General features: G+C 31.8%; 1 protein-coding gene across 5 annotated transcripts in view; it reads left to right on the top strand.

Annotated features, from left to right (window-relative positions):
* The first annotated feature begins 2470 nt into the window (after positions 1-2470).
* Positions 2471-13953, top strand: part of gus (splA/ryanodine receptor domain and SOCS box containing gustavus) — a 61157-nt gene continuing 49674 nt past the window's right edge. For 2 of the 5 annotated variants that reach the window (XM_085185892.1, XM_085185890.1), the window contains exon 1: positions 2471-2703. Coding sequence is in view for 2 of the 5 variants with exons in the window: in XM_085185888.1 (XP_085042014.1) it covers positions 11836-11903 (68 nt within the window). In the remaining 3 variants the exon portion in view is untranslated. Of the gene's footprint in view, positions 2704-11278; positions 11904-13953 lie in introns of those variants that run through there. The other 3 variants (XM_085185893.1, XM_085185889.1, XM_085185888.1) reach the window with 2 other exon arrangements.

Below are 13953 nucleotides of genomic sequence, written 5' to 3' on the forward strand. Positions count from 1 at the left end.
AGGTAGATTGAGAGGCAAATTGCTATTTATTTTCATAAACGTAACTTTGATGTTTTAACGAAATCTCGACCCAATTCCTATCTCAAAGACACGCAAGGCTTGGTACCTCGACAAAGGCAAGAACTGGACCTAATAAGGCCACTCGAGGAAACATGGCCGACTCTCCTCCCGCCCTTTCGGCTTCCTTTGACGTTACTCACGAAATGAGGCCAATTTGAGAAACGGCAAAAGGTAACGTCAGCTGTATAAAGAAAAGGACGCGTTTGATAAACTTTTGTTTAGTCATCCGATTTAATATGGGGGTGTTAGTTTGAAAATGTGTTAAATTTTCACAAGTTTTCACGAATCTAGGTTGCCAGGATTCTATAGTGATACATTATGTAGGTACCTACCACCTATATAAAAAATTTAAAAACGCATGCTTTGACTTAAAGATTTTTTTTATTTGTTATGCATATAGACAAAATATATGGGAACGAAGTGTCTTAACATTATGTTCCCAGGTTCCCTCTACCCTGCTATATGCAGGATACAGCGTGATGCTAAAATAATTAAAAAAGTTAAAGTTAAGGGTACCTACTTAACTATAACTGTGTTACCTAATAACTTTAAAATTTAAGCAAAAAAGTAAGTAAGCTTTTAAAAATATTTAACGTTCTAAACGGTATCTTTGAAAAAGTAGGAAGCAATAACTTTTCGTTTCGAGATCCATTAATCTTAATTTGGCATGAAATTGTGGATGTCCTCTATTAAATTTGAGAACTTTCTTTCATATTTGAATTATTCAAAACGATACCTATACCTACACACCACGATGGTCGTAGATTCAATTTCAATATTTATATATGCAGACTTTTTGATTGCGTTTTCTTATTCACATCTTTAACGGACAACGCTCAGTAGGCAGGCTCCCACCAGGTGAACTGACGATCTGGTCACCGGAAGTCGCTGGATACAGGAAGTGCAAGTCCAGTAGCGGGCGTATAAAAAAGGCTGGTTTATGGTATTTCCTACCAATTGGCATCTTATATGAGAAGTCCATCCGAACATGTAACTTTCTAGTAGGTAGGTACTCTGCCTGCCTGTGAAGCCGTGAATTAAATTAATTATTAATTGCTTGATACAAGCTTCCTACATAAACCATAAAGCCATAAAGAAATTACTAAGTCTATTAGTAAATATTAAAATAGTCACGAAGACGAACATAAAACATCGACATAGCTTTAGCTACGGATAGGTAGATGTTCTTTCGAATTTTCAGCAAAATAAAAGCGAAAATTCACTGATTGTCTTCTAAATATGTTCTTAATGTTCCAATACAAAAATTGACAAAATGCATAAACATGATTAAAATAAAAACGCGATGGTTGTGGGCTTCCTGACATCAAAGTGTTTGTATTTTCCCAAAATAGATACCTACCTACCTACATTTTTGTAGATAAGTTCAATTCGATATCAAAGAAATAATATTTCAAATAATTTATTATCTATTATCTTATTATTATATAGATACTTTGTAATCTTATCTTATATTTTTTTCATAATAAGTAGGTACAAGACGTTACGTTGTACATATAATTATCATTTTATTAAAAGTATTATACGGTAAAAAAATAACATAATGAAACTGATCTTGGGTCACAAGGTGTGGCGGTAAAATCGATTGACTGTGGGTTCGATCTCCACTCGAGGAAATGAAATATTATTTAAATTTATATTTTCATTTCTTCACTCTGGTGTCGAGGCAAAGCGCGGCGTTGAGTTCCGCCACTCAACACGCAATGAGTCCAGAATACGACATAAAACGGGGAACGGAACTATCTTCACACTAGGTTCTCAGATATCCTCTGCCTATGCTGCTATTTGCGGGAAACAGCGTGTAGCTAAAGTTATTATTTAAAACTATATAAGAGTAGGTATATTGTTGAGCTAACTATGCGGGCAAAATGAGGATGATAAGTTTATATTTAAATAATAAAAAATATTCGCATGATTGAATTAAAGAAAAAATATGAAAAGTGTGACTATTAATTCTTAGGTTTCCTATACTGTGCCCACCGCGTAAAATATGGTAGTGGTTAATAAACATCAAAGACGTCATCTATCTGTTGTAGGTAAGACTACACCAACGCACCACAGTAACACCATTAACTTTATGAAAGCGCCATCTAGCTATAAGTTTTGGAATTATAAGGATATAGTTTTGAAAACAAGTCGCCAGAGGGCGATACAATCTTCAAAATAATGTATATAAATCTAATATTCTTTATTTACAATTTAATAAATGAATATTTTTCTGAATAAATTTATATTTTGTCGAAATAAACGTAAAAATTAATTGTGATACATATACATAAGAAGTTTAGCTTAATTTAAAAAATATTTGATATATTTTTTTTGGTACAAGTATTCGGAGTGAGTACTGCTTTACCGACCTAATGCTAATTGGACGCAGGCGCGTCTCATACTATCCTTCTCTTTTTCTATTGGTTTATTTTATGTCAAGCCCAAACCCCTACTTGTATTATCCTGCTTGTGTATTTTATGTTTGTATTTAATTAATTGTAAAATATATTAGATAACTATCATTTAATGGTAGATATAGTAATCAAACTGTTTATTGTATTGTGATGATAAGTGCTGTGAGTAACTGTACTCAGCGTTGGGAAACTAAAGCGGCATCGTGGAGTCACGAAAACGAAGGTAAAAAAACTTTTCATTGTTTCTACTGACGCTTCGGTCGGAAAGAAAAATTGGAAATCGATTTAAAGACAGCGTGCAGCTGTAAAAATGTATTTTTAGTATCATTTGTCTAGAACCTCTTCGTCATATGCAAAAAGTAAATCCTTTTATATTTTATAAACTTTTGAACGCAAATTCTATACATATCAACAAAATAATATTATATAGATTGTAAACATAACGTGTTTCCTTTCTATATGTATATCCACGCTGAGTAGGGATTGTGTTTATGAATAGTTCCAAAATAAAATGATTGATAACCTACAATTGAATCGTATTGAAATAAGATTTATTATGTTATATATAGGTATACTTAAAACTCATCGCAATTATTATACTTATCATAAAAATACAAAATTTATATTATTCTAATCTTTTTGAGGTTAAGAATACACATAAATAGCTATTTAAAAATTTATTATTAAATATTTATAGTAACATAAAATTCCAAATAAATATATATAAAAAAAATATATATAATAGGGAATGCTAATATTTAAATTATCAAAAGACATAATTATATTACAGTGGTCAACCTTGATTTACACAAGATGTCTCCATTTACTCCCAGATGACCTTAGATGATAGTTTTACAAAGAGATCATTTGTATAGTCCACGATAAGAATTGTCACATTATATGCTTGTCTGCCAAAATTTAATTATTTAATATATTTTCAAGAAAGATTTAGTACACAATGTTTATAAAATATATCTTTGTTTATATAAAAATCATTTAAGGTATTCTAACTCTAATATCTAACTGTTAACACAATGGTGGGGGGTATATCTCCACTTGAGGCAATTTATTATTTTCCATTCCCTACTCTGACAGACAAAGCATGTAACAAGTATTAGACAAAATGTTGAGTTCCACCACTAAACACTCTATACCATGAATTTAGGTGGAAAGCAGAGAATGAGTGTCTTGACACTAGATTCACTCTATCTATCTTGTGCAGAAAAATGTACTCCTTAAACATATTTACAGAATAATTATATTTGAATGATATAATTTTATCTTAATGTTTCTAAACTAACACTACAGTTTAAAGAAGTATTACAAAATGTTATTACTTTGTAACTAATTATTAAACTAGTTAATATTATTTTTAAACTCGAGTCTCTCTGATAAAATTATTCTCAAAATTAAAATGTTTTTACAAATATCCTTTTTATGTGACATAAATTTTATATACATTTTACAATTATATCATAACATTTACTGAACACATTCATTTTATTTTTAAATTTAATAGCTCTACTTTTCTGGTAGTAGTTTTTTCACTTTCTTGGTAGGTACCTAAATTAGGGCTTAATCAAAATTTTTGTCATATTTCTTTGTTTTATCCATTGGGTATTTTATGTGGTATAATTACTTTTTTAATATATTGTTATTTCAAAAAAAAAGCTAAATAAGAGTGCATGAGCACAAGCGTGATTGTAAACGCGATAGGTTGTGGATACGATTCCCACACGAGGAAATTAATATTTAATAATAATAAGATAACGAGGCAAAGTGTGGTATTAAGTTTTATCATTCAACTCGCAATGCCACTAGAATTGGGCGAAAAATGGGGAGCCGAGTGTCTTCCACACACACGCATTCCCTTGCCTATGCTATATGCATTGTGAAGCTGGAAAAATAAACAAAAACGAGGACAGGAAATATTTTTCGTGTTAAATCACGTGTTACATTTAAGCGAGAGAATTTTAAGCACGAATTTAGTTCCAAAGGGCTTTTGCAGTTTACACAATATTATTATACTCAACCTACCTGCTCAGGTCCGTAGTCCGCTCCGGGAGTCATTTAGCAAAAAGTAAAAAGATAATTTTACGCTGACTCGAGGCTCGAATGTAAAAGAACAAAGGCCCATACACTCTTACCTAGTTGTAGCTAGTTCTAAGCATCCCGCAGGTGCACCTTGTTATCTCTTACCAGGAATTCCTTTATTCTTTCATGCCCCGATCCTAGTTGAAAAACGTGCGCATAGCAAAAGTTACATCGTGAAAGTTTTTGTTAGAAACTCTAAACAAAAACTTTCCTTCCATTGTTCGTGAAATGCAAAGCATCTATAAGAAGATACAAATATATAAGACCAAAGACTAATAGCAATGTAAATTTCTCAATTATTATTTTGAGGCCAATTACTTAGCGTAACACCCAAACGTCGTTAAAATCATCGATACTTGAACAAAGACAGCTAATGTATATGTTATTAGTCGTTAGGCGACTGTCGGTGTTCATCCGGCTTCGATAAGACCAGTAAGACTAAGACGTAAGCGAGTGACGGTGACGGTGGCGGTGGCGGTGGCAAAAAATATGAGTGGTGGCATTCACCTGACGCCCTTGAACCGGCGACGGTCACCAGCACTCAGCTGGTACCTAAGTGCCGGGCCTTGAATGTGTCTAGGACGTTCAACTTGCTTTGAAATAGTTTCAAGTTTCAACGACTGTCGCTGAATAATGTAATCTATAAATATTTGGACAAATATATTATTATTATACTAAACAAGTTATATTGAGTGAGGAAATTAAATATTTAATATTTTTATTTCTTCACTCTGGTGTTGAGGCAAAGCAAGGCTTTGAGTTTCGCCTCCCAATACCTCCAGAATTCGGCGGAAAATGGGCCTCAGCCTGCCTGAGAATAGATATTATCTGTTGAGCAATCACTCCTACAGTATATTATTATATGTAGTTATACATTAAGTTCACTTTATGCGTTACACTGTTTTTGTTGAAAGCTAAAACACGAAAACAGGAAAATAATTTGAAACACTATTCAAAGTTCAAATATAATTGCTATATTTTGTTAACTTTGCATATTTGTAACATTCATTGACATATTAAATTTTGCCTTTTTTAACCACTAAAAACGAGATTTTTTTATACTTAGTAATGACCCAAAAGGCTTCGCCCGCTTTAACCTATTGATTGTAGCCAAACTAAATTAAATCTCCACATGAATGTGTTATTCTGATGTATAATTACTGTAAAGTTTTATCTAAATCCGTTCAGTAGTTTTTGCGTGAAAGTAGGATTAATAAGATTATAATTAAATAACAATAAAAATAACTAGAATATTGACTATTTAAAGACCATTCAAATGTATCCTTCTCTTGCAAATACCAGTACATCTACGTGGTCCCATAGACAAATATAATTTATGACTAGTGCTGACAGACAGCCCAAAAATTAATGACCAATTCTAAATTACTACAATGACTGTGACTGGTAAACAATTATGGAGGTATCAGATAAGATTCCGTAACACGTTTTCTATGGAGGCCTGGATTGTGGACCGTGTTTTGACGAAGATTAATTAAGATCAGCCTTAGCCTCTCTCTCTCTGTCATACTATATGATTAAAGGAATATTATTAGGCTTTGTATCCGTGTTATATTACCTATTTATTACACAGGCTCGTAAACGTATTAAAAATATCTTATAGTGATATTCTTAAATGTATAACACCTTAAATATATTTATAGTTAATTTACAATTAATTAATTATCGTTAATTTACAATTAATTAATTATCGTTAATTTACAATAGTCTTTAGAGGCCAGTCGTAATAACGTGTGACTCACTATCTACCTAGATAGAACCTGAGTGAGTGAGAGTAGGTACCCTGCTATATGCTGAATACAGTGTGAAGTTGATGAAATATGAAACTTTAGTTATTATTCGCGATAACACAAGCACTTTGCGATAAAAACCTTAAATAATGTATGTAAATATATACTTTGAGCAAAACATGGAGTTTTCTGCAGCGCTTTAAAGAAAAAGTGACCTCAAAAGATCCTCGGCTTATGACATTTAATATATTTAATTTAAATGTCTACTTTATCATTCTTCTTGATATGATAGAATTAGTAAAAAAAGAAATTAAAATAATAAGCAAATCTTTTGTTATTGATTATTTATTATTTTTGTATGCCTTCTTATTTTTATCTTCGTTATTTCACCGATATCAATGATTATTATAAATTCCATAAAATTCATTTAGTTCATACAAAAAGAAAACTTAATTATATCTATCTATTTTTATCTATCTTTGCTTCACGGAGCTTCACTTCATCAAGAACGGAGTGCCATACGCTATTATCTTAATTATACTTTATATAATTACATAAATATAAAAACTAATAACTAGTTTTAAATCACAAATATAATACTTTACTTAGAACTGAGCGCACAATTTTTTCCACAATTCCAAGTTTTTACAAACGTCGTTAATGAATTCGTTGTGATTCGGCCTTGACAGTTAGAACAATCTCCTATCATAACTAACTAAAAGTGAAGGTTGCGGACGGATGCACACTCATATATATATATATGTAGATGTTTGTATGTAAATGAAGATATCCTATTTGCCCAGCCTGTCAAGTATTCGAGTATTCTTTCGTTTGTATGTGCCATTGTGCTCCATTACGCCACCCACCGCAACCTTGCCGTCTCTCCGGCTCGGTTACTAAGTAACCAAGTAATTCACATAGGTTGCTGATATAAGTATTCGTGTATTTTTGTGTTTGTGCTCTTTGTATAGGTTGATATGTCGTTTGGTCTGGTGCCTAATACAATAAAAGTATTTGGTCTAGTGTCTGGTGTCTGTTCTTTTTACTTCAATTAAATTTGTTTTTATATAAACGAATATGGTAGCAAATATGATGTTAGGTATAGCTATTGTTTTTTTTTTTTCAGTTTTCAATAGATCAAGTTTTAATTAAGCTGTAATCTAATGTTAAGACATTTCAGTTCCCTATTTTTCGTCGAATTCTGGAGAAATGTTAAGTGGCGGAACTTAACGCCAGTTTTCCTCTTTCCGTCCAAATCTCGATTTTCAACGTTGCGTGTTATTTAGCGAAACACTATGACAATAATCAGTAGTAATTTTAAAAATTAATTAAAATTTTAAAAGAAGAAAAATATACAAATTAATTATAAAATTTATATATTTTATTTCCAGTGTTTTTGCATTCCGAAAAAAACCTCTAAAAATGCAGATAATATGTTACTTGAATACACTTAGTGTATGTAGACTAAGAATATTCTTGAACTTTGACTGGATAGTCTGAAGAAAAAAAAATTGTTGATAAAAAAAATTCTGGAGGCAACGCGCGGAGTTGAGTTGCACCACTTAACACGCAATTCCTCTAAAAATCGGCAGAAAGTGGGAATCGCAATAAAATGGACAGTAGGATGTGCAGAATTTTCTTTTCAAATGTTTATTTTTATAAACAAAAACTAAGGATAAATGCTCTTCGTTATTATAACTCTTAACCGTTCCAAAACTAGCAACCCAATAGAGCGTTTAGCAGTTTAAATAGAAGTAGGTACCCACTTCTATTTAATCCTCCTTAAATTCAAAGCATAAATGGCAACTTAATGCAAAACGGCAACGTAACCATAATGACAATACTTTACAACCGGCTCACGTACAGTGTTGTCAACTTTCGCAATGCCACCTCGCGGTGTTCAAATAGTGAGTAGTCTCGAAGGCTGAATGGCAGTCGAGGTGAGCACCGCGCGAAATACCACATTGGAAGGAAAAACATTGGCCTTATTTAATTTTTTTTTTTGTTATAAACAATTTCTACTTTCGATTCGTTTTTTTTTTTGTGTTTGGTTATTTGAAATTACTCAAAATTCTAATTGTAATTGATTTTTTTTTTTTTCAAATGTTTTAAAATTACTTTTATATTTATTTATTTTTGAAGTAAGCATCGTTGGTTTCGATCTCCTCTGTTAATATTAAACTTATTTTTTTTAATTGGTATCTACTTAGAATAATAACAGGCATGATGGCAATTTAGTATTAAAAAATACATTTTAATTTATAAGTTTAAAAATGGCAACACCAAAACGCGTCAAGGAGCCACAGTGTCGCTAGTGACGTCAACTCTAAGTAATGTGTCAATAACATTGTATACAATACAAAATGTCACTTTGTTTATTTGTCAAATGAGTGATGTGAATGTTTATATCTTCTAATAATTTTAGTGATTTTTAATAGCTGTCATCTTGCCTATTATGTAATATATTACATATATTTTATTTTAAACTTACGCTGCCTCGCAAAGCTACCACCTATTTGTGGCTTTTTTAATACCTGGAATCTTGATTAACGTTAAATCCAAAAAAAACTCTTTTTAATCCTGTTTTATTTACTACAAACGTAATAGTAATACGATTTAATAATCTGACTTTCATTTTTATTTTATATTTTTTATTTTGTTAAAAACATATATAAAAAGTAAAAAGATGTTAAATAAATATCTTCTCGGAGGTCTTTGTCACATTGACGAAGCCTAAGTGGCTACGGTTTGTGCTGAGAATTTCTTTAAAAATATTATGTCTCGACTTATTGCCTTCGGTGAATAGAGTTGGCTAGTTTTTTCCCAAAGCGTCGGAGAAATACGTTTAAATAAGGGAATGCAGCTTGCATTCTTGGTATTATTATGGCACAACTTCTATAATAATGAAAATGTATATTATTGTAACAATATTTTTAAAAATTAGATATTTTTTTGAGCTTAAAACTATTTTTATGATTACTCTGACGGACATAGTTAAATGGTTATGTAAAATAAACTTTGGCCATATTTGTAAAATTATATGCAAATATTTTGATATAAACCGCAAGTCAAAGAGCGCTCTTTGGACAAAATACACCTTAGAACAACAGACGCGAATGATACAGACTGAGGAAACAATTAAATATTATCTTAAATTTACTCAATAATGATCTACGTTAACAGATACGAGGAGTTCGTTAACGAGCTCATAGCGTACTGCATCACTTCTAGTTCTATGATGCCGATATAGACAGCTGTATTCGAAGATCGACTTCATTTGATGCTTTCCTGATACTGGTTTTAAGGTGAAACTTTTCTATGAACACTAGAAGGATGCCTCGATTAACTCTCTTCTACTTCTTATATTTCCTCCTTCACCAATAACATCTAATTACAGTAGGTAGGTAATTAATATTGATTACATTTATTATAAACGATGATATTGGCAATCTGTATTTACATAACGCCTCGATAAAACAATTACTAAAGAATTTTCAATTATATTTTAAAATGTTAAAGAAATCAATTGGCTGATGTAATAATAAGATACATTTAATAATTTTTTTTTTTCGTCTTTTCATAGTTTTTATTATTGTAGCCCAGAATTAGTATCTACTGAGGTATACAAGCTAAGGCAGTATTAGCAGCCTTACATACATGTATCGTAGACTATATTATTTATTTATTTCTTTTTATCGCTATCATACGAGTATATACGGCACAAAATATTATCGGCCGTAACTGGTCCAAGATCGTAAACTGACGCGAGCTATGGAGGTTATTTTCCTCTTGTCAATTTTCTGAATCTCTCAATTTCTATGGATTGTACGGTTCAGCGGCGCGACGTCCGATATCGGAATAGTTTATGGGCGATGTCGTGCGTACGTGCTGGGACTGCTGGGGTGGTAAATACGGGGCTAGTTCGATAATATATAATTAATTTCACATATATGTTATATCTTACTAATATCTCACTGTAATATTGATGTTATATATGTTAAAGTTTGTTAGGAAGGATGTTTGTTCCAATTTGACCAAAAACTACTGAGTGGATTTAGATGAAACTTTATAGTAAAATTATTTATATATCAGAATAATAGACAGACAATTTATGTAAATATATTGTAGGTATAATTTAGCTACATTATAACAATAAGTTTAAACGGGAGAAGCCGCAGGTGGATCACTACTTTTTTTATTTTAAATTTTTTTTTCTAAAACTTTTTTTTCCCGTAGACAATAAATAAGCTTAGTGTTTTTTTTTTGTTTAAATTATAGTGATAGATCTTGTGTTTTTTTTTTTCTTATATTGCCGTATTAAATAAGAAAATCCACCATCGCGTTGCACTTAGTCTAACTGAAAGAATCAGGAAAATAAAAATATTAACATTGAAATTCCACATAAAATTTTTAACGTGCAATCCGTTCAAACAGCCGTTGCCAATTAAGCTATACGATTTATTTATGAAATCACACTGAAATTTTTATATGGGTATTTTTATAAATGTATTTTGGATCTCTATAGTTAGGACTCTATCTTTAAAGCTTCACGGAATGGGACGAGAGAGTATTCATTGCTTAATACTTTATTTCTTGAGATTAGAAAATAAGTCGTAAATTTAAATGAGCATAAGATACTTTATAAGGGATATAAAAAGACAAACATTCTTCAAATCTAATTCAAATCAACCACTATTAAATAAAAACATAAATATTGTTAGAGACCAGTCTTTATAAAATATCTAAAACCAATATTGCAATACACATATAACGTTTCGAAGTATATTTCATATGGGTCGTTATCATTAATATTTACGTTATTACTGGCGCAGTTACTATAATAAATTTTGACCGTCGAAGATGGTACAGCGGTGGGTCCGCACTCGGCACTCGGCAGGCGGCAGGACCCGCCAGCGCAGGGGGCGGGCGGCGGCGCCACGCTCCCGACCGACCAGCGTACCGACGTCAGTTCAGACCGGAGCGACGCACGAGCTGAGCGCCTCGCACCATCACGTGCTCGACTCTCGCGACTCTACCCCTGCACGGGGGCTGTAATCCCCGACGTCGCCGCGTCACAACTTGATACCATTACTATCGACAACTTTTTGGCCCTTTGAAAAAAGTTTATCGACCCTACGCCGCTATAACAACCCTTATTCTTTTCATTCAGACAGTCACCCCCCTCTAATTATGGGCTCCCCTGAACTTTGTTGAAGTTGAAAAATCCTTGCGTACTGTTTTTTATAATGATTTTGTCATTATTTATTGCTATAATTTTATAATTTCCATCCAAGTATTAGTTATAGATAATATAGATTTAACCTTGATACAAGAATCTGACGACATACGTAATATAAATAAATAATCGAAGATTTACCTCGTTCTCTCATCGCTGGAATTCCTGAATATGGAATAACTGTTGGTTTGGTGAAGTGTTTGTGAATGTGTGTGATTCAGAGTACGAGACGAGACCTGCGATACATGGTGGTTGCTTGAGGCCACCGCAGCAGCGGATGTACACGCCGCTGCCGCCCTGGTGGTTCGTTCTGGCTGGAATGCCAGCTGCTCTTGACCTAACTAGGTACCATTAGTGTTTATCAAATACTTGGACAAAATTAATTTTCTTGGTGCGCGTTGATTTATTGAGATCATTTACGTCATACAGAAACCACAATACTCTCGATATTGTTATCATTGATGTAGTTATGTATTGCAAAACTATCCAATTATATATGGACTTATATAATAGTTAAAAGCATAATAATACAAATAATATATATAAATGATGATTGCAGGTTTTATTTATACTAATTGTCTTAAGTCTCACAATACGGTTTTAAATCGTATCAATAATTGTATTTACTTGTTCTATATTGTTCTTATTAATGTTATTGAAAGTTCAATACATAGATTAGAATAGCGATAGAGACGTCAATCAAAGTGTTATCGGGCCGTTGCTCCAGATGTGCAGGCGTTAAAATTTGAACTTATAGCCCCACTCTGACGATAAAGTTGTAAGATTCCTTCGTTCGTATAACAAATTTAACGAAACGAGACCATCCTGTTTTCTCGATAAAAAAACGAAATTGAACTTTAGATTTCTGTTAGCTTAAATCTTAATGTGTAATTTAAACTCTATCCGGAACTTATCTGTAGGGAGGAGGCCAGTAAGTATATAGACGACGAGAAATGGCCATTGAATTTTATTGTTCTATATTTAATTTATTTTTTCATTTAAGGAAAAATACGTTTAAGTTATGATTGTTTAACAATGAATTGTCGTATTCATTAAACACTTAATTCTCTTTGTTCATAAATAGTTATTAATGGACCGTTATGTTATTAGCTTTAACGACTGGTATAATTTGAAATCTATTAAGTAAACGTGTTCCTCGCCAGGTATTTGTATCGTAATAAGTTTTTGGAATTTTTGGTTAAATTATTATTAAATACTTAAACGTTTCGTTTATGGCGCTTCTAGTATCGTTAATGTAAAAAAAACACCTAATTCAATACGTTTTTGTGTTAATACATGCTTCTACGAACTTGCGCACTATAATATATAAACAATAGACTACTTTACTCTTGCTTTAAGTCAGTTTTGAGGAGTTATTATTTATTTTACTATAGCAATAAAAATATTTGAAAACCTAAGAAAACTAATATTTAAAAAAATCTTAAATGGGTGAAATTTTTTTACGCTCTAACGTCATACTGATACATGATAATAAACAAAGATTTGATCACTTCCAAGCATATTTTTTTATGTCTTATATATCTTATATAGTAGTTATTGTTATTGCACAACCTATTGCAATGTATGCAACTTTGTAGTGCGTTTACTAATTTATTTATTTATTTATTTAGATTAAGTATCAAACCAGATAATAAAATGAGTTTTTGTGCTGTTCTCTTAGTTATAAAATTAAATAAAATATATAAAAACACCATGTATAACAAATGATACTAATAGTATATACATGATCTTTAGAGAGAGAAATAGACGTCATAGCATTTTTGGCGATTCAAATTAACAATATACTTATTAATGTAGCTTACATGAAAATGGACCTAATTTTTCGAAAAAAATTATTTTTTCCATATAGAGGTTAGTCTTAATATCATTATAATAACATTATAAAAATAAGAAATATTTTAATTTTATCCATTATTTCACGTTTAATTTTTCATTAGATATTCTGAATTCTAAACAACTTGTTTTCATTATATAAAGTATATAATAAGTACCAAATATAAATTTATATTGGCTTTAACGAGATGGTTACTGGATACAAATAAGCATAGCCAAACTGGTAAACAGTCGTATTAATAAAAAAGGATATTAATAAAACAAGCATATTAAGAACATTAGAGAAGAAACCCCTTGGACCGGTCCAGATGACGCCTTAACGCGCGAGTCGAGTTCTTCTAGTAGTTCTAGTTGAAGTAGCGACGTCGTTGAACGCTATTTGCGGCGAGCATCAAAACGCACGTTTGCATATGTCATCTGTAAAAGCCCTGAGTATTCTATGGGCTTATGGGTCAGGTTCCGGAAGCAGCTCGAAGCAGTTTCTGGAACTTGCAACCCAATAGTACGGAGGCTTAAGGCTCGCTCGTCTCCACAGTCCCCA

Source organism: Heliconius melpomene, chromosome 5 (genome assembly GCF_056956725.1).
Source record: "Heliconius melpomene rosina isolate 202511_hmr_F chromosome 5, ASM5695672v1, whole genome shotgun sequence".
Taxonomy (NCBI): domain Eukaryota; kingdom Metazoa; phylum Arthropoda; class Insecta; order Lepidoptera; family Nymphalidae; genus Heliconius; species Heliconius melpomene.